Source organism: Rhinatrema bivittatum, chromosome 4, assembly GCF_901001135.1.
Source record: "Rhinatrema bivittatum chromosome 4, aRhiBiv1.1, whole genome shotgun sequence".
NCBI lineage: Eukaryota > Metazoa > Chordata > Amphibia > Gymnophiona > Rhinatrematidae > Rhinatrema > Rhinatrema bivittatum.
Genome location: NC_042618.1, coordinates 323,636,011 through 323,661,665, shown reverse-complemented (window position 1 = coordinate 323,661,665; position 25,655 = coordinate 323,636,011). Strand labels below are relative to the sequence as shown.

At 42.7% G+C, this 25,655-nt stretch overlaps 1 protein-coding gene across 5 annotated transcripts in view; it reads right to left on the bottom strand.

Moving 5' to 3' along the window:
• Positions 1-25,655, bottom strand: part of ARHGAP44 (Rho GTPase activating protein 44) — a 413,328-nt gene that overhangs the window by 187,850 nt on the left and 199,823 nt on the right. For 4 of the 5 annotated variants that reach the window (XR_003856511.1, XR_003856512.1, XM_029600314.1 and 1 more), the window contains exons 2-4: positions 16,743-16,782; positions 6,794-6,898; positions 3,414-3,490 (exon numbers count right to left, since the gene is read on the bottom strand). Coding sequence is in view for 3 of the 5 variants with exons in the window: in XM_029600314.1 (XP_029456174.1) it covers positions 3,414-3,490; positions 6,794-6,898; positions 16,743-16,782 (222 nt within the window). In the remaining 2 variants the exon portion in view is untranslated. Of the gene's footprint in view, positions 1-3,413; positions 3,491-6,793; positions 6,899-16,742; positions 16,783-17,015; positions 17,128-25,655 lie in introns of those variants that run through there. The other variant, XM_029600316.1, reaches the window with a different exon arrangement.

Genomic DNA, 25,655 nt, shown 5'->3' with positions numbered 1-25,655 from the left:
CCTTTTCCCAGTTTTCTTCCAGTCCACTCCAATTAAGGAGCGGACTGGGAGGGAACTTTCCAAGCCACCCAACTAACCTTCCTCCATCCCCTCTCCTCTCCTCTCCTCTCCTCCCCACCCCCTATCCTTATCCTATCTAACCCCCAAATTTTTTTTAACCCTTTGCTCCTCTTCTGGAGCAGTAGTAACTTGCGCATGCCGGCAGGTTGCCGACGTGCGCTTCCCCGGCACAGCAGCAAATGGCCGCTGCACCGGCTCCCTCCAGCCCCGCATCTCTGGGCCTGGCACTTCTTAAGGTTTAAGGTTTATTGTATTTTATATACCATCATCTCGGCATGGCCTTCACAACGGTTTACAGTTCAATAAAAGAGATTACAATCATACAATAAATAATATTAACAGCTAAAATAGTAAAAAGAATCAGAAAAAACACATTACCGTTAGCTGTTAAAACAAAATTAATATAAAATATAAGATATAACTAAATATTACAGGGGTCACGCGCGTGGTCGAGCCCCTTGGAAAATGCGCGTGGTGCGCGCAAGGCCTGGCCACACACGTAACCCCCGCTTTTTACGTGCGTGGCCATTTTAAAATTCGGCCGTATGGGTTTAGGAAGATGGCCAGATAGGAGCAGTTGTTTTTATTGGCCCAGGAGGGCCTGCTGTGTCTGATAGAATATCTCTTTTTATCACGTGTGATAATCGCCACAATCCGTGATAACACCTGCAGACGCACAATAAAAAGTTTTTTCCCCCTGGTACTGCAAAAAAAAAAAAAATAGGTGTAGTTATTTCTGACGTCACATCCTGCATTAGTGTGCATTATTCTATTGCGGAATGCGGTAGGATTCCTTAATTTGCATTAACTCCTCCCACTTGCATACTAACATTAAAATTTGCATGCTAGCTTGCGTTGCGCTAAACGAGCATTATACCCCATTTAATGCGTGTTCAGGACCTAATGCAATTTGATGAACGCTTTCTATAAGTTTGCTACTGAAAATTCACATTAAGTCCGGTGTTCCCAATTTGGCCGCCTACGTGAGGGTTCAGCCTTTTTGGAAAATAAATCCTTATGTTGCTATAAATAAACTCAGCAAAGCAAAATATGACTAACTGTGGTATGGCGTTGATTTTTTTAGGAGGGCGGTGCTCCTTCCAATTTCCACCAGACCATGTTCTCCAGGGTTCCATGCAGACTTCATGTTTTTGTGTCAAACAAAGCAGAATTGGAAAACTTTGTAGTTCTTGGGGCACAGAACACTTCTGCATGTACTGCCCACATGACAGAAAAGTTTGATTCAGCATCTTTAAAGCGAGAAGGTGCAAAACGCTTGCAGTACCTGAATGTAATCTGCTTTGAAGTTTCGAAAATCAGATTAAAAAAAAAATAAAGAATACAATAGGATAATTCAGTTGACCGTCAAAAATATTTCAGTTCTCCCTTTTTCGCTTTATTTTCTGTTCCTTCCTGAGGACATTTCAGTGATATCAGATTTGAGAGTGCTTTTAAATTAGCCACACCCATCATTAGGAATCTGGGGTGCTGCTGTGCTGCTTTTGGTCAGAACCCCATGAAGGAGAATAAACCATGAGAAGAGCATGAACACCTGGAGAGTGAATTCAGAGGAAGCAGACTTCTAAAAGGTGTGGCCAATATAAAAGGTATTTTTCTTTTATGCCACCAAAAAAAAAAAAGATAAAAAGAAAGAAGAATTATAAGAATAAGACCGAACAAAATGAAAGCAGGTCCCAAGAACAAAGCAAGCCAAGCCTTTGAGGAATTCGGTTACCGCTATATTAAATTTAGAGAACTTAAAAAAAATTCCCTGCAGGGGAAGGAAGTCTAGTGGTTAGAGCAATGGGCTGAGCCTCAGGAATGTTCAGGGTTCAAATCCCACTTCCTCCACTGTCGCACCCTTGTGAGCTTGGGCAAGTTACTTTATCTTCAACTGGCTTGGGGGCTCACTTAAGGGCTAATTTAAAAAGCCCTGCGCGTGTGAAATCCGGGAGATACGTGTGTGGCTAGGATGTGTGCACGCCGTGCGGATCCTTTAAACGCCCATGGCCACGTGCATATCTCCCGGTACACGCCGAATAAAGGGTGTTAGAAAAAGGGGCGGGGAGTGGGCGGGGCACGGGCGGGCGGGGCAGCGCCATTAGGCATTGTCCCGCTGAAGCATGCGTCGGCATCCCACCGGCCCGTGCATCCTGCTGCTGCTGCTTCCGAAAGCGGGTAAGTTATAAAACAAAAAAAAGTAGGGTAGTTAGCGGGGTTTTAGGGGTTGGGGTTAATAGGGGAAAAGGGAGGCAGGTTAGATAGGAGGTTTAGGAAGTTCCCTTCCAGTCTGCTCCTTTATAAAATTAGGAGCGCATGTGCGTGTGGGTAGCAGATTATAAGAATATAAGAACATGCCATGCTGGGTCAGACCAATGGTCCATCAAGCCCAGCATCCTGTTTCCACTTTCCAACAGAGGCCAAACCAGGCCAAAAGAACCTGGCAATTACCCAAACACCAAGAAGGTCCCATGCTACTGATGCAATTAATAGCAGTGGCCATTCCCTAAGTCAACTTGATTAATAGCCGTTAATGGACTTCTCCTCCAAGAACGTATCCAAACCCTTTTTTGAACCCAGCTACACTAACTGCACTAACCACATCCTCTGGCAACAAATTCCAGAGCTTAATTGTGTGTTGAGTGAAAAAGAATTTTCTCCGATTAGTCTTAAATGTGCTACTTGCTAACTTCATCGAATGCCTCCCTTGCACGCATGTTATAAAATTGCCGTGTCCATGTGAGCGCACCAGCAGCCACACGCACATGGACGCCTGCATGGACCTTTTAAAGTTACTCTCCCTGATTGTAAACTCTTTGGGTAGGTATTTATTGCATCTGGACTACTATTAATGCTGTAAACTGCCTTGAGCAGCACTTGGCAAAGTGGGCTAAAATTGCCAAAATTATTATTCTTGTCCTGTGTTTCACTTGGAGAACCATGGGTGAGAAAATAAGGATGCCGGGAACACTAGTCAAACACTAGTCACCCACCTCATGCTGAGCTAAGAGAGATTTTCTGCTACTGAAATATTTCTGATTACATTAACTTAAAGCTTTTCCTCTCTCCTTTCTCACAGCACCAATTTATTCTTACTCTGATGGGTATTATTCTACGTATCTAGCACCGAGGCAGTGTGGTGCGGCATCCTGGACTTTGACAGTATGCCAGAGCTTATTTGTCATTAATGTACCTTCTAGGAAGGAGGAAATGGGGCCTGAAAGCAGAAAATCCTTTTCCCGCCTGTCCTGAATTTACAGAGCTTCCCACTGTCAGCAGGAAGGGAATGAATTCTTGCTCTGTGGTCTCGATCATGCTTCAGAATCTCAGAACATAGCAGAAGATCGGCTTACCCCAAAAGAGTCTCATCTCCCAGGATCGCAGATCCTTCCATTAAGCACTGCGCTAGTGTCGTCAGAGGTAACTTTTTCTGAAAAGAAATCATTCATCCATGAACAAAGATCGTAACGAACTCAAACGTCATCGGGGTGGTGTGAACCATATTAATTATCACTGTTGCAATGTGACGCATGCAATCACCGACCGGTATTATAGGACCAGTAGTCACCTACAACTCCCTGCCTTGAGTTCCTGCTCTCCCATCTATCACTTCATCGTAATTGGCTTACTTTCTAGGAGAATAATTCTGAAACCTTGCAGGCAGCCTGAGAGGAAGTGAACTTCCAAAGGTGAACTCCCTGCAGAGCTTCACTTCGAAACTTCAACCAGTGCGTACACTACAGGCAATTTGTACCCATGTATTTGGTGCCTGCATGGCGGCAGGTGCAGAGAATGTACTAGAAAGTAGACGCAAAGATCTGGAAAGGAAACCTCTGTGTGCGCTTTCATGCCCCCGACCTAACTCTGCCCCTTTTCTCCACATGGATAGAAGCGAAAAAGGGAATTTTCAAAATGAATTTTGGTGTAGGGAAACATGCATTTGCCTGTGTAAAAGCTTTTGAATGCTGCCCCCATAGTAGGCAACAGGGCCAGAATTACAGGATGGGCCCGCCAGGCAATAGCCAGTTAGAAGGGGCACCAAACTATTAGGCTGCCCAGGGATGCCCACATGCTTCGGTCCCATCCTGGTGGGCAAGTGTTGCAGCTTGCACCACTTTTGTTTAACATCTCTATTAAATGAGCCTGGGCTACACGACCTAGGATAGAAGGACAGGTATCTAGGTAGAAACATTTTTCTGCAAGGTTGACAAATTATAACGCAGTTAAAGCACAGGAGGCGGACAGGATGTCTTCTGAAACAGCTCAGGTTATCTTGGCAGAATACCTGGTGCTCTAAAGCAAAAATCCCATTACTCACACAATAACTGTGGTATTCCTTGCTCACCCAGCACCTCATATCTTCCCAAACCTGCTTAATGTATGTTAGTTTATTTGTTATGGATTTTTATTGTTGTATTCACTTTCTGTATTTTATGCATGTATATTGTAATCTGCAATGAATATGCTTAGAATTGCAGAATATAAGTGAAATAAATAAATACAATAATAAGAAGAAGTTATAATATAATGCAATACATAAATAATAAGTTGCTTTTGGAAAATATCCAACTGGAAGATACATCATCCAAACAATTTGCCTTGACAGAGGAAGGCAATCGGTTATAATTAATTTTGAAGGCTCAACAAATCAGCTTTCGTTTTGAATCAATTTTAAGTAAGTGGTAGCAAAATGGAATCTCCTAAAACATAGCACAAAAAATATAAAACAAGTAAAATAGATCTAAATGTAGTCAGCTGCTAGCTGTGCAGATGCTCACAGCTGACGCACATAGCCTGAAAGCTCACCAGGCTATAAGATATAAACAGAGTGAGATTGGGCCCTTAAATCTGTGGCTCTCCGCCTTGTTCCTGGTGGCCCTCCAGCAGGTCTGGCTTTCATGAGATATATTCGCATACATTTGGAAAAAGAATCGGGTTCATTCCATACTTTTCTCACCCTGAAATCCAGGCCTGTTTGGGGACCATAAGGGCTAGAGTTGAAAACCACCACTCTAAAATAAAATAAAATAAAATAAAATCTTTCATAATGAAAATACGAGAAAAGATGCCAACTTTGTTTTGGACCATGATAGTACTCCTGTCCTTATCCTGACAGTGCCCACTTTACAGGTAAAGGTTCCAACACCAGTTACATTTATTCTTAATTTTTGTGTAGAGTTGAATGCCTTAAACTGATTTCCAAAATTTCATGTTGATACATTATTTTTTCCTCTATTATTTCTCATTTTAGTATCAGTTCATTGAAATAGTGGCATCTTCTTTACAGTCATTTTTATTCCTAGGCAGGGCCGGCGCATCCATTAGGCGAACTTCGGCGGTCGCCTAGGGCGCCGAGCCATAGTGGGCACTGAAGAGCAGCCACGTGGTGCCGCAAGCGGGGCCTATCCTGCTTGCAGCAAACAGAAATAGAGACTGTGTGCTTCTCAGTGTCGCGCCCCCCTCCCCTACCTGTTTCGGCACTGACTGTTTCTATTTCTCTTTGCCGCGAGTGGGATAGGCCCCGCTTGCGGCATCACGTGGCTGCTCTTCGGCGCCCCCTATGGCTCGGCGCCCTGAGAAGTACACAGTCAGCGCCGAAACAGGTAGGGGGGGCACAACCGAGGAGGAGGTGGGCCCTGCTCCTAGGTAGATGTGGTCAAGGAAGGAAGAAGATTGCAACCATCTTGGTGGCCTGATACAAACATTAAAGCTGCAAGTATGCATGCCTTTGATGCCATAAACAAATGTCTTCCCAGTTGCCTGCTTGGCAGGTTAATAAATGCTCATGCATAATCTTCATTAACCAGGTGTATGAACATTTTATGATGCCTACTTTCCTCTTTGGTACAGAAATTTGCACCTGGTTATGACAACATTCGTGATGTGAATTTCTGTGTAATAGATCCATCATTAAACATTAGAGGTGGGTTTTCCCTCTAGGAATCGAGGCAAGAAATGGAGTCAGCTGGTAACAACAGGCACTAACCAATGGCATGGCAGCTTTAAAAATGCTCATTGTTAACCAAAATGCTTGATTATATCATCTCTGATCTCCCTGAGATTTCAACTGAACAGTGCTAAACTGGTCTGTTTCTCTAAAGGAAAAAGGAACTATAAGGGGGCATCAAGGGTGCTTGAAATCTGCGAACCGGGGATCACTGGGTATTCTACTGACTGTGGTACAAATTTGAATGAAATTGGAAGAACAATTCAAAAATTATGGGAAAAAGACAGACATGCAGACACGATGGTCTCATAAAGTCAGATTCCTTACAGGAAACTAGGTTAACAATGGGAAACACTTGTAAGAGTATTGGTTCTGCATCTTCCTTCGGACACAGTTACAAGTCTTCATCATATTACTAACACCCAACAGATAATGAATGATATTATAGTTTGCTTTCCTGTACTGGTTCCATCTATTCCAAAACCAACCTATGATGTCATCAGCACGCGACAGTTGGCTCTTTCCACGGGAATTGACAGTGCAACTGTATTATTCTTTTCAAAGTTGAAAGTGATATTGTATAATCCTACCGAGAGTAATCAACAAAAGAAAAAAAAAAGACCTGAGAGATACATAATGTGACTGGCTAAAACAGTGGTGGAATCTCCACACAGAGCAGTGGGGTGTTCTACAGGCGCTCGTGGGCACGGCAAACTGCCCGCCTGGGCCGTATTTCCCTCTATATCCAAAGCCTGCCGTAAAAAAAACACGGAACCAGGAACTTACGGATCGCTTGTCAGAGTCCACGCCTTGGTGCCCCTGCAGGCAGGCTGTCAGCTTCTTGTGAGTGCTGTGGGTAACCTGCTTGACCAGCTCCAGCCGCTTTTCCACCTGCACAAAAGAGTTTTCAAAATGAATTTCAAAACTTAAGTTTTGGTAACAAGGCTTCCTCTGGCCATTTCCGGATTAAAGCCCCTGCTTTCTGATTAAGAGCTCTAAATTCATAGTTCCTGTGTGCAATTCTCCTTGAGGTATGAGATCTACTTGCAGACATCCCACACTCTGTATCTTTGCACTTCATTGTGCATTGCTCCTTGGCATAAATACATTAAGAAGGGCCGTATAAATGGTCAACAGCCTTGTAGGCTCCCTCTTCTTCACGCCCTGGACCACCAATCAAAAGCTGTTTCAAAAATACCACAGTAGTTGGTCTGAGAAAAGTGCCTTAATGAGGCATCTTAACGCCCATGGAAGGAAAGTTTATTTATATCTCCCCCTGCCCTGATCCATGCCTCTCTCTCTCCATTCCTTTCATCCCCAATTGTTTTCTGCTCTATCCCCTCCTCCCCTCCACCACCACCATCCTGATAGGAGACTGGCAATCTTCCTGACTTCTAATCCAGTGCTGGCCCGTGCTTGCATTTCAGTCATTTTTCTGCCCCCCAAAGGGGCTTACCACCCTGTGTGGCTTCCCCTCTCACCCACCCTAGTTACAGCCCTGCCTGAGAATGATGGAGAGGGGGGAGATAATAGGGAAAGAGAAAAAAAGAAGACCATGGGTCCCTCATTTCCTAGTTAATTTAATAGGAACCCTAATTTGCTCTACAACAGAACCATTTCAGAAACAAGTAACCACACTGTTCAGAGTAGTTAAATCACAAGCAGATTGTGATAAATTGCAGGAAAACCTTCTAAGACTGGAAAATTGGGCATCCAAATGGCAGATGAAATTTAATGTGGATAAGTGCAAGGTGATGCATAGAGGGAAAAATAACCCCATGCTATAGTTACACAATGTTGGGTTCCATATTAGGTGCTCTCACCCAAGAAAGAGATCTAGGCGTCATAGTGGATAACACATTGAAATCGTCGGTACAGTGTGCTGCGGCAGTCAAAAAAGCAAACAAAATGTTGGGAATTATTAGAAAGGGAATGGTGAATAAAACAGAAAATGTCATAAATCCTCTGTATCGCTCCATGGTGAGACTGCACCTTGAATATTGTGTACAATTCTGGTCGCAGCATCTCAAAAAAGATATATTTGCAATAGAGAAGGTACAGAGAAGGGCAACCAAAATGATAAAGGCGATGGAACAGCTCCCCTATGAGGAAAGATTAAAGAGTTAGGGCTGTTCAGCTTGAAGAAGAGACGGCTGAGGGGGGATATGATAGAGGTGTTTAAAATCATGAGAGGTCAAGAACGGGTTAATATGAATCAGTTATTTACTCTTTTAGATAATAGAAAGACTAGGGGGCACTCCATGAAGTTAGCATGTGGCACATTTAAAACTAATCGGAGAAAGTTCTTTTTCACTCAACGCATAATTAAACTCTGGAATTTGTTGCCAGAGGATGTGATCAGTGCAGTTAGTGTAGCTGTATTTAAAAAAGGATTGGATACATTCTTGGAGGAGAAGTCCATTACCTACTATTAATTAAGTTGACTTAAAAAATAGCCACTACTATTACTAGCATCAGTAGTATGGGATAGACTTAGTTTTTGGGTACTTGCTAGGTACTTGTAGCCTGGATTGGCCACTGTTGGAAACAGGATACTGAGCTTGATGGACCCTTGGTCTGACCCAATATGGCATGTTCTTATGTACTCATACCAAATTTGGGTTTTGGTTTTGAAGAGCAGCTACTGCTTCTTTAATGGATTGTATAAGTTATGTGTAAAAGACAGATGTAGTAACATATCAAGGCACTGGACAGAAAATTTTAAACTACACTTGTGTGTGTCTTGGGAGAATACCAAAGGTTCAGAAATTTAGCAGCCAACTAATCCTGGAAAAATGGGATCTTTGTAGACCATGATACCATTTATTGGATCATAAGATTTGCCATACTGTGTCAGACCAAAGATTCATGAGGCCCAGTATCCTGTTTCAAACAGTGGTCAATCTAGGTCACAAGTATCTAGCAGGATCCCAAAGTTGACAGATTTCATGCTGCTTAACCTAGGGATAAGCACTAGATTTCCCCAAGTCCACCTTAATAATGGTTTATGGACTTTTCTTCCAGGAACTTCTTCAGACCTTTTTAAAACCCAGCTACACTAACAGCTTTTACCATATTTATTTATTTAACAGTTTTATATACCGAAATTCTTGTAAGGGTTTACAAATCAGTTCGGTTTACATTGAACAGAAAACAGTGCTTCGGTAAATGAAAGCAATTACATAGAACATTAACAGAGCTTCAAATGTGAACAATTACAAAGAACTAATAATAAATATCTTATTAACCAACAAACAAGCAGAACAACATTTAACATTTGTACAGAAAACAGTGTCCCAGAGAGAGTAAATATAATACATCCGTGGTCGCAGAGGCTTAGGCTTAGGTCTTGAACTAAGAAACAGAAAACTAGGGGTTGACGCTAAGGTATTGCACCAAATTGAAATCATGGAACAGAGGGGCATATAAGGGTGTCACTGTACAATATAATAAACGGCTAGTGGGGTGAGGAATAGGTATGTGAACCGTAGTGAAGGCAACAGGAGCTAAGTAGAGGGGCAAAATCTGGACATGAAATTTTTTTGACTAAGGAGATATAAATGAATAGGAAGGGTGTAATACTGCTGGGGAACGGGAGGAATTTAATTCAGAGGATTATCTGAATGGGAAAAGGCCTGATTGAACAACCAGGTTTTGAGTCTTTTCTTAAAAGTAACCGGGCAGTGTTCTAGCCGTAGGTCTGGAGGGAGAGAATTCCAGTGTTTTGGACCAGACGCTGAGAGGGCTCTCAATCCTGAAGTTGTTTTTAGAAAGGGAACCTGGAGGGTGTGTTTATATGCTGCTCTTACCGGCCTGGATGGTAAGTGCAATCTGAGAGGGAATTTGAGATCCAAAGGTGTGATGTTGGAAATCGCTTTGTGGGTGATGGTTAGAACTTTGAACAGTATTCTGTATTTGAACAGTATTCTGGAATTCATATCCTCCGGATATGAATTCCAGAGTTTAATTATGCATTGAGTAAAAAAATATTTTCTCCTATTTGTCTTAATTGTATTTCCTAGTAACTTCAATGTGTGTCACCTAATTTTTGTACTTTTTGAAAGAGTAAATAACCAATTTACATTCACCTGTTCCACTTCACTCATTATTTTGTAGATCTCTATCAGATCTCCCTTCAGCCCTCTCTTCCCCAAGCTGAAGAGTCCTCTTTAGCCTTTCTTCATAGGGGAATTGTTCCATTCCTTTTATCATTTTGATCACCCTTCTCTGTACCTTTTATAATTCCACTATATATTTTTTTGAGATGCAGTGACCAGAATTGCACACAATATTCAACATTCACCATAGAGCAATACAGAGACATTATGATATTCTCTGTTTTATTCTCCATTCCTTTCCTAGTAATTCCTAGCATTCTAATTGCCTTCTTGGCCACTGCTACACATAGAATTTCAACATATCATCCACGATGACACCTAGATCCTTTTCCCGGGTGGCAACTCCCATTGTGGAACCTTACATTGCGTAGCCATAATTTGGGTGGCTCTTTCTTAAGTGCATCACTTTGCACTTGTCTACGTATGAATTACCCAAAGATGATGATATAACCGAGGCTTTCCAGACAACATGGGTCACACTGAAAGAAGCTTTCAATGAGGCCCGAAAAGCTCATAAAAGCATCTTTAAACATTTTTTTATCTTGGTCCAAATCATGTATCGCTACCTGAAAAAGATCCCACGAGTAGTCTGCAGCTCTCTGCTATCCAGCATTTAATACTGCAGCTGAAGTGGCTGAAGTGGTTATGGCTACTGCTATCCAGCATTTAATACTGCAGCTGAAGTGGCTACTGGTCCCAACTAACAAGATAGGGCCAAAATTTGTCAGAGTATCCGTGGCCTTTATAACAAAAGCTTTTTTTTAGTTCTGGTCCAGCTGTCCAGTCAACCACTACATATTCTGAGAAGTCTGCTTTATTTGCTAAGCAGTCTCTGTTACAACAGCCTCAGATTTAGAACATCCAACATAAACCAGTACATGCTCAACAGATACTGTATTGATGAAAAGTGAAGTCTAAGGACCAAGCTGTTTTCTGTCTCAGCAAGGTAGCTCATATAAGACCCATTAACCTTTGGGCATGGAGAGTGCTGATTTCCCACCAGTACAGCGTTAATGCAATACGCAGCAAGAGCTCCATCCATTCTGCCAGAGCTCTGCCGATAAAATCAATTGCAGAGTAGAAATTTGAAATGCGGCTTCTTTTTTTTTTTTTTTTTTACCTTTTTAAATTCCCCATTATACTTTCCTGACATATGCTCCTTTCTTTCTCTGGTCATGTGCCAGGTACCAGACGTTGACATTTGGCCTTACCCCCAGTGGATGGGCCATATCCCGAGAAATGCAACAGGTGATCCGGGTTCCTGTATACTTTGTTTTACCTGGTTTATTTTCCTTTTCTACTGCTAAAGGGATGCTCCTCCTCCTTGCCTGGCTTCCAGAAAATGTAGATTGTAGCCTTGAAGGTACTGTCAGAACACACATGCATGCACTGCTAATCCTAAACCTATACCATGCGTATTAAACTGGGGACATTTTGCTAATATTGCTCTGGAGGGGGCTAAACCTGCCAGAACTTCCATCTATTCTATGAAGCTTATTGCATTTATCCTGGGACAGATCATTCCCTCACTGCTCAGCACAAGCCTTTTTGAATTAGGAAAGATAGATTAGTTTTTTGATATGAACTGTAGTCCTCTAAGGCATTACACTGAGTGCAAAATTTAATATAACTTAGGATCAGTACTTTCAAATTGCAGGAGCATTCACCAGAAGGGCTATAAACCTTAGGTCACTGTGAACCAGGCTGAAATTTGCCTGGTTTTATGTTCTTATGTACCTGATTTTTGGTCTTGCCTTAGATTCACTGGGGGTGGTCGCTGAAATTTTCCACAGCAAATCCAGGGGTACACTCAATGTGCTTGATGTGGATTTACTGCTCCACACTGAATCTGACCGCCACGCACCCCGTAAAGCGGATGAACCTGCACAGACTCCGATGCAAGATTTGCCAATTAAGGGAATCTGCAGTGGCCTTTAATCATTTCCTCCATGACCCATAATCATAACAGCATTCTCCGCTGCCATTTAAAAGGATAAACTTCATAGACAGGCGGCATTGGGGGCAATTGTCAAAGCTTATGTGGCTTGTTGCAATGTCGGTGGGTACTTTTATCCCGAGGACTTTGCAAAAGTTTTCAAAGAGAAAATATACGCATGCTTGCCCTTTTAAAATCGCCTAGAGAAAAAAGTAGCTGCAGAGATTTGTACCTGCTTTTTCTGCAAATTCTTTTTCCCTGAAAACATTTTTTGAAAATGCAAAACTATGCATGTTGTTGCCACCTCCCCTGACCTAGCCCCACCTCTGAGCCTTCCTACTTTTCCCATGGATAAATGTACACATATTGTTGATCCCCACCTGTTCTTTTACCCATGCAGAAGGAGGGCAATTTTCACCCAGGTAACTGGCTTTCGAAAATTGCTTGCCCACATAATATGTTGTATGGTGCCATGATTCTGCTTGTTACACAGCCCCCCCACCAGCAGAGGTCATCAGAGAACCTCCCTCACAGCCACTCTAGCTGCCTTCTCGCTGATCTCATAGGGCAGCATCTCCAGCCCTATTTAACCCAGCCTGTCCATTCTCTCCTTGCCTCTTCATCAAGTCTCCTCAATTCTTTGACCTTGCCATCCTTGCCATGCTTTCCTGCCTTGTAGCCATCTCACCCTCCTGCCTTGCCTTGTGGCCTACCTTGGCCTTCCAGGGCTCCCTGCCTTACTCTGTGGCCTTCTAAGGCTTCCTGCCTCACTCAGTGGCCTCCTGGGCCTCCTTGTCCTGCCTTGTGGCCTTCGGGCCTTCTTGTTTATTGTGGCTTGTTCTAGTTCTGTCCTTGTCTAGTCTTGTCTTCTCCTGTCCGGTCCTGTCCTATCTAGTCCTTATCCTGTACTGTTCAGTCCCTGTTTCCAGTCCAGACCTTGCCTTCACATCAAATTCTTGTTCGCCTGTTTTCAGTCCCAGCATTGTCTCCCGATCTAGGACTTATACCCAGTCCCAGCCTTGCCCTTGGTTCCAGTCCATGTCTTCAGCCCTGCCTGTATTTAGCTCCTGCCTGCCCTCAGTACCAGCCTTTCTCCAGCTCCCAGTCTGTGCCTTGTTCCAGCTAAACCCTACCGACCACAAGAACCCAAGAGCTCAACCTGTGGGGGAAGTGGCTGGTATAGGCAGAAGACCTAATCCATCCTTGCCCCAGAGTCTGGCCTTGCTCCTGTAGGGGGAATATCTGATCTCAGCTTACCTGACCGTGACATATGTATTTGTTTTGCTTTATATGATAGAGATTGTTGCCAGATTATTTTGTGATGCAGCATTCTTTTTGGTCGTCTTCTTTCTTGTGCATGTTTTGGAAGGAAATGTGTATTTCTCTCAATAAAAAAAAACAAAAAACTTCTGACACTGAAAAAAAACCAACCTAAGATTGGATTTTGAAAAGAAGTTTGCCAATTTACTTTGAGGAGCTTGTAAACTCTCTTGCAGGTTCTTAAAACTAGTCCAGAAACTTTTTTTTTTTTTTTAAAGTTCACAAACCCAGAGGCAGCATGGATTCACCAGGGGAAGATCCTGTCAGACAAACCTGATAGACTTTTTTGACTGGGTAACCAAGGAATTGGATCAAGGAAGAGCACTTGATGTCATCTACTTGGATTTCAGCAAAGCTTTTGATACGGTCCCGCACAGGAGACTGGTGAATAAAATGAGAAGCTTAAGAATGAGTGCCGAGGTGGTGGCCTGGATTGCAAACTGGTTGGCGGACAGAAGACAATGTGTGATGGTAAATGGAACTCTCTCTGAAGAGAGAGTGGTTTTAAGCGGTGTCCTGCAAGGATCCGTGTTGGGACCGGTCCTGTTCAATATCTTTGTGAGCGACATTACGGACGGGATAGAAGGTAAGGTTTGTCTTTTTGCGGATGACACTAAGATCTGCAACAGAATGGACACGCTGGAAGGAGTGGAGAGAATGAGATGGGATTTAAGGAAGCTGGAAGAGTGGTCGAAGATATGGCAGCTGAGATTCAATGCCAAGAAGTGCAGAGTCATGCATATGGGGAGTGGAAATCCAAATGAACTGTATTTGATGGGGGGAGAAAGGCTGATGTGCACGGAGCAGGAGAGAGACCTTGGGGTGATAGTGTCTAATGATCTGAAGTCGGTGAAACAATGTGACAAGGTGATAGCTAAAGCCAGAAGAATGCTGGGCTGCATAGAGAGAGGGATATCGAGTAGGAAAAGGGAAGTGATTATCCCCTTGTACAGGTCCTTGGTGAGGCCTCACCTGGAGTACTGTGTTCAGTTCTGGAGACTGTATCTCCGAAGAGACAGGGACAAGATGGAGGTGGTCCAGAGAAGGGCGACCAAAAGGGTGAATGGTCTTTATCGAATGACTTATGAGGAGAGATTGAAGAATCTAAATATGTACACTGTGGAGGAAAGGAGGAGCAGAGGTGACATGATACAGACTTTCAGATACTTGAAAGGTTTTAATGTTCCAAAGACGACAAACCTTTTCAGTCGGAAAAAAATCAGCAGAACCAGAGGTCACGATTTGAAGCTCCAGGGAGGAAGACTCAGAACCAATATCAGGAAGTATTTCTTCACGGAGAGGGTGGTGGATGCCTGGAATGCCCTTCCGGAAGAAGTGGTGAAGACCAGATTTGTGAAGGACTTCAAAGGGGCATGGGATAAACACTGTGGATCCATAAAGTCTAGAGGACGTGAATGAAGAGTGGGTGGCTCACGGGAATGATGGCTACTGCCTGGAGATAATACCCTTATTCAATAAACATATACACGGTTAATGCGACTCCAACATTGCTCTAAGCTTCAACGGCAAGAGGAAACGTGGAAAAAGATTTGCATTCACAAAAAAAGCGGGGAGTAGCTGGCTTGTTACGGCAGTTACTACCCCAAACCAAATAAGCCTGGTACTTCACTTTCAATGCATATCCAGCATAGCTCTCTGCTTCAACGGCAGGGGAGAAAGTCTCATAGTTCACTTTCAATGCTTATCCAGCATAACTCTCTGCTTCTACGGCAGGGGAGAAAGACTGATACTCCATACATATCTAGCATAGCTCTCTGCTTCAACGGCAGGGGAGAAAGTCAGATACTTCACTTTCAATGCATATCCAGCATAACTCTCTGCTTCAACGGCAGGGGAAATGAAGAAAAGTAGATCTATATACAGACAACAACCAACAAGGTCTGAATTATTTAGTCTGGGTAAACAAATAAGCATGGGTATAGCTTGCTTATTGCGGTGGTTACTACCCCTAACTAATCAAGCTAGATATTTCACTTAGAGGCAGTTCCAACACTGCTCTCTACATTAATGGTGGGGGTGGAAGGGAAATAGAATCAAGAGCCAAGAGTAACAGATAAGAATGAGAAAAAAAAAAGTGCAAAACTTGCTGGGCAGACTGGATGGGCCGTTTGGTCTTCTCTTGCCGTCATTTCTATGTTTCTATGTAACCCTTATTCTCCTTTCCATTCACTAGTTTCTATTTTAGATAAACAGAAAACTTGAGAGGAAACTAAAGTGAGTAATATGCTTGATTATTAGGTCAACAAAGGTGAATTATATCACCTACTCCCCACCCCACCCCATCCCACTCCTAAATCCTAGACAAACCATCTTTTTCCTAGTTGCTTCCAAATCAAGCAGTGGGTTTGAATAGTATGACTGTGTTTCAGTACAATCCCAAGTGCCCAAAATGAGGCAGGGAGGTGCGGGGAGCATTTCTACTAGCAGAGGCCTAGATTCCCAACACATAATTTACAAATAAAAACTCTTCCATTTTCACCAGCCATATTCGGAAAGGGGAAACGGGGACCCAAAAAAGGCCAATATAAAAGAAACACAGCCCAAGGGAAGAACAAGACTAGCATTCTAACGCTGCAGAGGATAATGCAGTTCGGACACTATCAAGTTGAGCAAAACTGGGCTCGGAACAGAAACGAGTCACTGGGGAGTCACCTGTAGATGGATTTTATTGAATCTCAATGATAGATCATGACAACTAGAACTCAGAAAATTGGAAAATAATTGAGATGCCACTGTACAATCTAATAAACTGCAGCAGCAAGAAAATGTCCAGATTATGGGTGGGGATTCTTGCTACGTCTGTGATATTTTTTTCATCTGGTAAATAGGCAGAGGGAGCAGAATATGGGCTTGCCCGTTAATTAAGGGAAGCTTATCAAGGTGAAATTTGAAAACCTATGATCCATTCTAGGCCTGGTTTACAAATCTGCATGGGTACCCAACAGCTCTGCAAAAGAGAAAAACAAGTTCCAAATTTTTGGGATAAAAATAGGACTAATGTTTGTCCTGCAAAGGTTTTATCAGGTTAATGCATTCTAATGTGGCCTCAAGGCATCTCCTTCTCACTTCAGGTCCCCAAAATGGTCCTCAAATTACTAGGTTTGATTCCTAACAGCCTGAAATGACTTGACACCTTTCCTTCCCCAATAAATGTACAGATAAAGCAAATTTGTAGCCTGGAGTGCATGTACTGGATGTGTTTAACGTAGTGTGAATATTCTAAAACAATTTAAGGACTTGTTATGTGGCCAGTACTTGTTAAAGAGTTCCTATAGGCACAAGGCAATTGTGTCCCCACAATATAAGACCATTTAAAAATGACAATGGAAGTTTTCTTTACCTGCAAAAGATCTTCGCTTAGGACTTCAGTTTTTTCAGCCCTAAAAAACAATGAGACAGAAATCTTAAATTAAAAGCAGGTTACGTAGGGAAGACTAAAATCCAGATAATATCATACATCCATCATTTCATGGAATAGCACAAATACAGAAATCTGATTAGTTATTACTGATCATATGATAGTGAATATACCAGGACACTTGACAACCTTTTTCTTTCCTTTACAAAACTCTTAATAATAATAATAATAATAATAATAATAATAATAGTATACTTCAGGATTGCATTTGCAAGGTGCTCTCTTTCGGTGTTGAGTGATTTCTCACTGTCCTGTTCGGTCTTATAGCTCAGCCATCAGTGTATGACCAACGACCTCTAAGGCTGTGAGGTTACAGAAGCTGGTCTCCGTCTTCTGACTAGGAAAACAGGGAGGATAAATTTCAAAGCTGCTCGTGCATGCCCATATACGCATGGATATGGGTGCAAGCAAAGTTGCTCCAGGATTTTATAACCTGTGCGCAAACGACATGCACAGGTTGTAAAATACGAGTACACACATGCACGCAAATGTGCTCATGAATGTAAAAACCACAAGCTGTGCAAGTTTGGACTTATCCGTATAAGATGCAGCACTTATCTGCATATGTTCTGATTTATCCAGCCAAGTAGCGGCAAAATTACTACTTAGTCCGACAAGTCTAAAAAGCACTACTTGTCCGTCTGAGAAGCATTTTCAGACTTATCCAGCTATATAAGATGGCCGGCTAAGTCTAAAAAAAAAAAAAAGTGCTTCGTAGCTGGATAAGTTTTAAAATGTTATTTATTTGACTAAGTCAGAAAGCTAGTAAACCTAAAAAGTGCTACATATGTGGCTAAATCAGATAGTCAGATAAGTAGCACTTTTAGACTTATCTGGCTACCTGATTTAGCCAAATAAGTATCTTTTAAAACGTATCTGGCTAAGTAGTGCTTTTTTTAGACTTATTCAGCTACATGTAATCTGCTTTGAAGTCCTGTGAAAAGTGGAATATAAAAATCTAAATAAATAAATAGTCAGAGAAGTCCAAAACGTGCTATTTAGATGGTCAGGTGGTGCTTTTCAGACTTGGCTGGCTGAGTAGCACCTGCTGCTGCTACTTAGCTAAATAAAATCATTATTTAGCCGGATCACTGCTATTTATCCGAATTAATTTTAATTTGTCCGTAAAAGTAGTGGCAAAGGCGCTACTTAATCGGATTAATTGGAATTTAGTCAGATAGGTGGCCTGCCCGCTTTTTTACATGCACAAATGTACTCACGGACCCTGATTTTTGCGTGTATGTTGAAGTTTCTAAAATAGCATGTACTTGTGTTCATGCTATTTTACGTGCATGCTATTTTTTTATGCTGGCAACTTTTGAAAATTCACCTTAAAATATATCTTAGGAAACAATTCCTCAGGCACACAGAATAACCTGTTCTCTGACGTAATTAGTCTACAGGAAGAAATTCACCATGCTTACGCAATAAAATAAACAATTTAAGATGAGGATTCAGGATAACTACAGCATATTAAAAAGTGTCAGAAATTCTGGAAAATAGCCAGGTCTTGAGACCCTTCCTAAATTTACAAACGTCTTCAGTTTGCAGGGATAATGGTAGGGTATTCCAGAGACAAGGTGCTAGATAGATTTCTCATGTTCATTCCAGACAAGTTTTCTTAGGAGAAGGTAATCTAAGTAATGTCATTCTGGGCTGATAGAGAAACAGAAGATATGCCAAATAAGCAGGGGGTTCTCCATCAAAGTGCTTTAAATGTGAAGCACCCAATTTTAAACAGGATACAGGATGCGATTGGTAACCAATGAAGTTTGTGTAAAAGGGGAGGGACATGGTTAAATTTCTTTTTCCCAAAGATTAAGGGGGTCATTTTCCAAAGTGATCGCACGCAAAAAGGGACTTTTAGCGTGTGATCACTAAATGGGGGCGGCGTCAAGACCGAAACAGGAGGAGTCGGGGTGGCACTGGGGTGGACGCCACGAAGACATCGAGGACAGCGAAAAGGTAAGAACCCTTTTCGCTGCCAATTTCGTGCCCAATAGCACCACCTTTTATGATGGCACTATTGGGTGTGAAAGCCGCTGAGGGCTTTCACAGGCCCGCCCCCCGCTTCGCCTCCCCCCCCGCCCCCCTGTACCACGCGATTCAAAGAGCCCGGCGGTATTATTGAATCCAGGCCTAACTTAGCTGCAGTATTTTGAACAATCTGGAGTTTGTACATTAAGTTTGAAGGAAGTCCATGATATAATGAATTACAATAATCTAGCAGCTCAAGATTAATAAAAATGTAAGGGATCTGAGGTCTTGTACTTCAAGAAAAGTTTTAAACTGTTGAATCAATCACAAGAAGTAATATGATCGCTTAACTAGATTAGATACATGACGCTCAAAGTTAAGTGCAGACTCTAGCTTAAGTCCCAAAGTGGAAACACACCTTTCGGCTGGCTAATGGAACCAGCCAACCGAGGAGATGGAAAAGTCTCATGGTCAACATTCCTGGTGAACCACATGGCTTCTGACTTTCAATTTAAATTAATAAAGCCAAAAGCAATCTTCTTGGTTAAGCATTTGTTAAAATCTTTTAAAGACATAGAAGACTTTGGGTCTAAACTAGCCTCGATCTAGATATCATCCGCATAAAAGTAGGAACTGTAAGCTAGGTTTTGGATTAAAGTAGCCAGTGGTGAAAGATATAAATTTAAGAGGGTTGATGACAATACTAAACCTTGTACGCAGGTAAGAGGATGGAGTTGTGAAGAATTCAAACTCCAATCAACCTGTTCAATTCTGTTTTTAAGAAAAGATTTAAACCAATCAAGCACTGAGCCACAATTTCCAATATCAGTCAAAGGGGCAACCAACAAATAATGGTCAATGGTTTCAAAGGCAGCTGTCATATCTAAAAAGACGACAAGAACTGCTTTCCCCTTGTCAAGGCAAGGACTAATTTCAGTTGCAGTACTGAAGCCCTTATGATATCCTGACTGCTTGGGAGGATAAAGTCTTTTCCAGAAAAGCTGAACGTTGGATAAACACTACTCTCTCTATGATTTTGTTTAGAGAGGGCAGGCTAGAAATTAGTCTATTATTCTCTGGTATGACCAAATCTAGATGGGAAGTCTTACATGCTGGGTGAATCTTGGCTGCCTTCAGCTCTGGATTTTTAAGTAGCTTGAGAGGTAAAGGATCTTGAGAGGAGGAGAAAACCTTCATTTGTTTCAATGTTAATGGCAGGCTGAGGTCAAATTTTGTTAATTATGGATAATTTACTGAAGGAGACAATTATGTCAATGGGGGGGAGACATGTCAGAGGGTTCAGCTGTTGAAATGGGTGAATCTGCAACACATTCTGCTTGAATAGTTTTGATTTTATTTAGAAATATCAAGGCAAAATCATCGGCAGTGAGTTTCCTGAAAAAGGATCTAATGCTGGCTGAAACTCAACCCGTGACACTAGACTGAAACGACACTTGGGCCAGTTTTCAGTCTTCCTATTTGTAAAGAAGCCAGGTGTCTTGGAGACCACCTGTACTCCCACAAGTGCCAAGCCAACATGGTTCTCCTATTGACACAATCAGCAAGTGTCCCGATAAGGGCTGTACCTGTCTCTTGCCCTCTCACTTCAAACAAGGTCTCTGAATTCTACATTCCAGACATTCAATCTTGGTCACCGTTTGCAGGAAAAAAAAGCCTAATGTCTAAATTAATAATTAACAAAAGGGGAACCAAACGGTTCACTCACTGTGAAACTCTATATCACTGTTATGCCAAATTATTGTCACTTATAAGATGTTTATTTATTATTTAATATTATTTAATAACCTACACGCCAAGTGGAAATCACCTTATCCAGTGCTGGAAAAATGTTTTATGAGGAGTTGGAAAGGTTTCACATAACCGTGTAGGCAACTCTGCCTTTTTCAAGCATATTATAATCATAAACCCACCAACCTCCTCCATTTTTTTGTATGTATATATGTGATATGTGCTATTAAAAACTTCGGTTAACCAATCTCTTCAAAATTCAAAAATCTATAATGACATCCGGAAGGTCTCTCCAGAAGAGATTAATAAATGAACTTCCTTGATGTTTTGAAGTACCACGACACCACTGTGCAAGTGGCATTGATTGCTTTTGTAATGTCTAAATTAGCCATTATCAGCAGTGCAAATGTATTTGTTTTAGCTATATACCACTTCTCTAAAAACCACTCACACTGGAAAAAACATGTATTATAATAGTCATAAAATGGCACACACACAAAAACACAAACAAAACAAACAACATGTGATACATACAATACTGCAAAAATTGTTAAGATATTGTGAGGTCAGAACTATTCATGGGTAAGCCCCTGGTGGAAGGGTTTAGATAGGGTCTAAGGATAGAGGCTTTGCAATTAATGATGACATCAGGAATTTGAGAATACAGTTAGACAATAAGACTGTGAAGGACTTAGCTCAGTGTTTCCCAATCCTCTCCTGGAGGCACACCTAACCAGTCAGGTTTTAAGAACATAAGAACATAAGAAATTGCCATGCTGGGTCGGACCAAGGGTCCATCAAGCCCAGCATCCTGTTTCCAACAGAGGCCAAAACCAGGCCACAAGAACCTGGCAATTACCCAAACACTAAGAAGATCCCATGCTACTGATGCAATTAATAGCAGTGGCTATTCCCTAAGGGGCGGATATTAAAAGGCCTGCGCGCCTATTTTGCATAGGCCGCCGGCGCGCATAAAGCCCCGGGACGCGCGTAAGTCCCGGGGCTTTGGAAAAGGGGCGGGGAGGGGGTGGGGAGGGGGCGTGTCGGGGGCATTCCCGAAACGACGCGGCGTTTCGGGGGTGTGCCGCGGTGTTTCAGGGGCGGGCCCGGGGGCGTGGTGCCGGCCCGGTGGCATGGTCAAGTTACGCCTGCTTTCAGCAGGCGTAACTTTGCTGACAAAGGTAGGGGGGGGGGGGGTTTAGATAGGGCCGGGGGGGTGAGATAGGTAGGGGAAGGGAGGGCGAAGGAAAGTTCCCTCCGAGGCCGCTCCGAAATCGGAGCGGCCTCAGAGGGAACAGGCAGTGCGCGCTGGGCTCGGCGCGCGCAGGTTGCACAAATGTGCACCCTCTTGCGTGCGCCGACCCCGGATTTTATAAGATACGCGCGTATCTTATAAAATCCAGCATACTTTTGTTCGCGCCTGGTGCGCGAACAAAAGTAAACGATCGCGTATTTTTTAATATCTACCCCTAAGTAAACTTGATTAATAGCCATTAATGGACTTCTCCTGCAAGAACTTATCCAAACCTTTTTTGAACCCAGCTACACTAACTGCACTAACCACATCCTCTGGCAACAAACTCCAGAGCTTTATTGTGCGTTGAGTGAAAAATAAATTTCTCCAATTAGTCTTAAATGTGCTACTTCTAACTTCATGGAATGCCCCCTAATCCTTCTATTATTCGAAAGTGTAAATAACTGAGTCACATCTACTCATTCAAGTCCTCTCATGATCTTAAAGACCTCTATCACATCCCCCCTCAGCCGTCTCTTCTCCAAGCTGAACAGCCCTAACCTCTTCAGCCTTTCCTCATAGGGGAGCTGTTCCATCCCCTTTATCATTTTGGTTGCCCTTCTCTGTACCTTCGCCAGCGCAACTATATCTTTTTTGAGATGCGGCGACCAGAATTGTACACAGTATTCAAGGTGCGGTCTCATCATGGAGCAATATAGAGGCATTAAGACTTTTTCCGTTCTATTAACCATTCCCTTCCTCATAATTCCTAACATTCTGTTTGCTTTTTTGACTGCTGCAGCACACTGAGCTGACAATTTTAAAGTATTATCCACTATGATGCCTAGATCTTTTTTCTGGTGGTAGCTCCTAATATGGAACCTAACATTGTGTAACTACAACAAGGGTTATTTTTCCCTATATGCAACACCTTGCACTTGTCCACATTAAATTTCATCTGCCATTTGGCTGCCCAATCTTCCAGTCTTGCATGGTCCTCCTGTAATGTATCACAGTCTGCTTGTGATTTAACTACTCTGAATAATTTTGTATCATCCGCAAATTTGATAACCTCACTCGTTGTATTCCTTTCTAGATCATTTATATATATATATTGAAAAGCACCGGTCCAAGTACAGATCCCTGAGGCACTCCACTGTTTACCCTTTTCCACTGAGAAGAACATGCATGAGATAGATTTGTATACATAAGAGGCACAGATTATGCAAATCAATACCATGAATATTCACTGTGCCAAGTCTGAAAACCCAAATGGATAGGTAGGTGCGCCTCTAGGAAAGGGTTAGGAATCACTGAGGGCTAGATTTAATAAGCTGTAATAAGGTGACAATGCGTGTTAAACAGCATTTAATGCACATTAAAACGCTGTTTTTTGCAATTTTATAAACCAAATTCCACCTCTATGTAAATTTGCTGTTTTGCATACACGTGCATGAATAAAATTGCCTAATGCATGCAAAGCAGTTAATGCTTAGGCAATTCCATGCAAATAAAATAACGTGGCTGACTTAGAAAAATGTCAGCCCCATTATTTTCGCATATTTCAAGGAGGTTTAGTTATGTTGTTCTGGGGACATTGGGATGCTAACATGCATCCTAATGTCCCAGGGAGGCCTGTTAAAGATACAGGCCTCAAAATAACAACTCCCCCAAGTGCCTAAATGTCCCCTGGGGATCTGATCCCTGCCCACCCTGGGGCCACCTATGGAAAAAAAAATTTAAGAAATTGTGTGGCGATGCCCTGCCCCTTACCCAAAGCTGTCCCTTTCCCATTAAAACCCACTTCCCCTGGTGGCACCATAACCCCCTTCCAAAAAATAGGTCACTGGTGGACAAGGGCCCCCCTGGACCCTCTACCCCAGCCCAGACTCCCAATGCCCAGAGCACCCCCTAGCTCCAGGTCCAGTAGACACCATTTTCCAAAATGGCACCGAACAGCCTTTGCCATTTGATTTAATTTTTTTTTTTACTTTTGTATTGTGGGGCCGCCTGTTGAGACAGCCACACGGTGGTTGGGGTCTACCAAGACTCCTGGGGGAGACATAACATTTGCAGGGGCAGAAATTTGGGCCTCAGACCCTTTAAAGCGATGGTGGCCCCTGCCGAGGTGTGCTACCATCGCTCGTATAGGCCGTTTCACGGCATAATTTTTTGTTGATCATTCTCCTGCGATAAAAAATTGTGTGGTGAGACTGCCACGATATTTTGATGTCAGGGGCAAAATATTGAGGAGAACCCCCCCCTCCCGTGCGATATTTTGGCCCCTCCCACGATAAAATATCACGGCTTGATAAATCTCCCCGAGTTAGCTAATCAGTAATAAAGATAGGACAGAACACCTTGGGTAGGGAAATGTTTGGGAATCAGCTGATGAGTGAGGAATGGGCGGATTAGGGTTAAGCAGTTTCATAGGTTTGTCTGTTTTTAGTGTATTTAAGATATTGGTATGGATGTTGCTAGAATGTGAATATGGTGTTTGTTTATTGTACATTTAACCATATTGCTGCCTGTAGTATGGCGATTATTTATTTGTTTTCCTAAGGCAGTAATTGTATAAGAGTCCATATACATTTTTGGGCTGTTATAGGCCTAACTTGTGCCAATTTTCAAACAAACTTGCATGCATTAATTCGCTTTAAAAATTATCCCAAGAAACCTACCCGCACACAATTTACACTTGTAAGGAAAATCTGGAGGAAAGCTTTCAAAATTCAAAAGCATGCCCTGCCCAGACCTTGTCCCCCAGAATACCTCTCCCCGATGTTCTTGCAATTACACGCATGTATGTGCACAATTTTGTGTGCAATTTTCATTTCTGCAGGAAAAGCACGGTTTTACCTACAGAAGTCCCTTTGAAAATCTCCCTCCCTGTAAGTAGCCCAAATAGGCTACAATTAATGAAGCTAGTAGCTAAACAAGTGAGTGTTTAATTTCCTCCTAAAGGACAGACAGTCATCTGAAAGTCCCAGTTCTTTTGGCGGTGCGTTCCCTAATGGAGGGCTTGTGAAGGAAAATGCTCTGTGACAGCTTCCCAAACATCTCCAACGTCACGCACGGGCAACAACGCTAAACCTTGCGATGTTGCAGCCGGGAAGGAATGTCGCTTTGCACCGTGTCGTGGGCAGCATTCTGGGACGGGCCCCCAGGTTCAGGAGGAAGAAGGAGGCTGACCAAGTAGGGCACTGAAGCTCCGCAGCGTCAAACCCAGCCCCATCACTCTGGTTTTAGAAGGTTGACCGGAAAGCTCGGTGCCAGGAGGGACAGGCTATGGTTGTGCTCCCACTGTATACACCGTCCCTAAACTTGGTCCTCGGGGGCTGCAACCCAGTCAGATTTTCAGGATTTGCACAATGAATATGCATGAGATCTATTTGCAAGCAATTCCTCCACTCTATACAAATAGATCTCATGTATATTCATGGTGGAAAACCTGAAAACCTCAAAGACCAAGTTTGTGGATTCCCGGCATCCATGGAGTTATAGCCCTGATTTTCTTAGGGGAAATTGGAACTATTTCCAGGCAAGCAGCGGAGGCACAACCAGAGCTGGCTCAACCTGCCCACTTGACATGGAGCTGTGTGGTCACACCAGGGTCGGTAAAATGAACATTTAAAAAAAAAAAAATTCTTGAAATGACGAATCTGGTTATTTCAGTTTTATTAGACCAGGACGTTCCAGTCCTGCCCTGGTGATCTCATATCCAGTCAGGTTTTCAGAATATTTACCGCAGATGTCTGGAAAACATGACTAGTTATGGGGGTCACTGGGACAGGTTTGACAAGTCAAATATTAGGGAGTGGTGTATACATGAAATGGCATCCCAGGGGATCCTTAGTGGCGAGGATGGCAGGGAA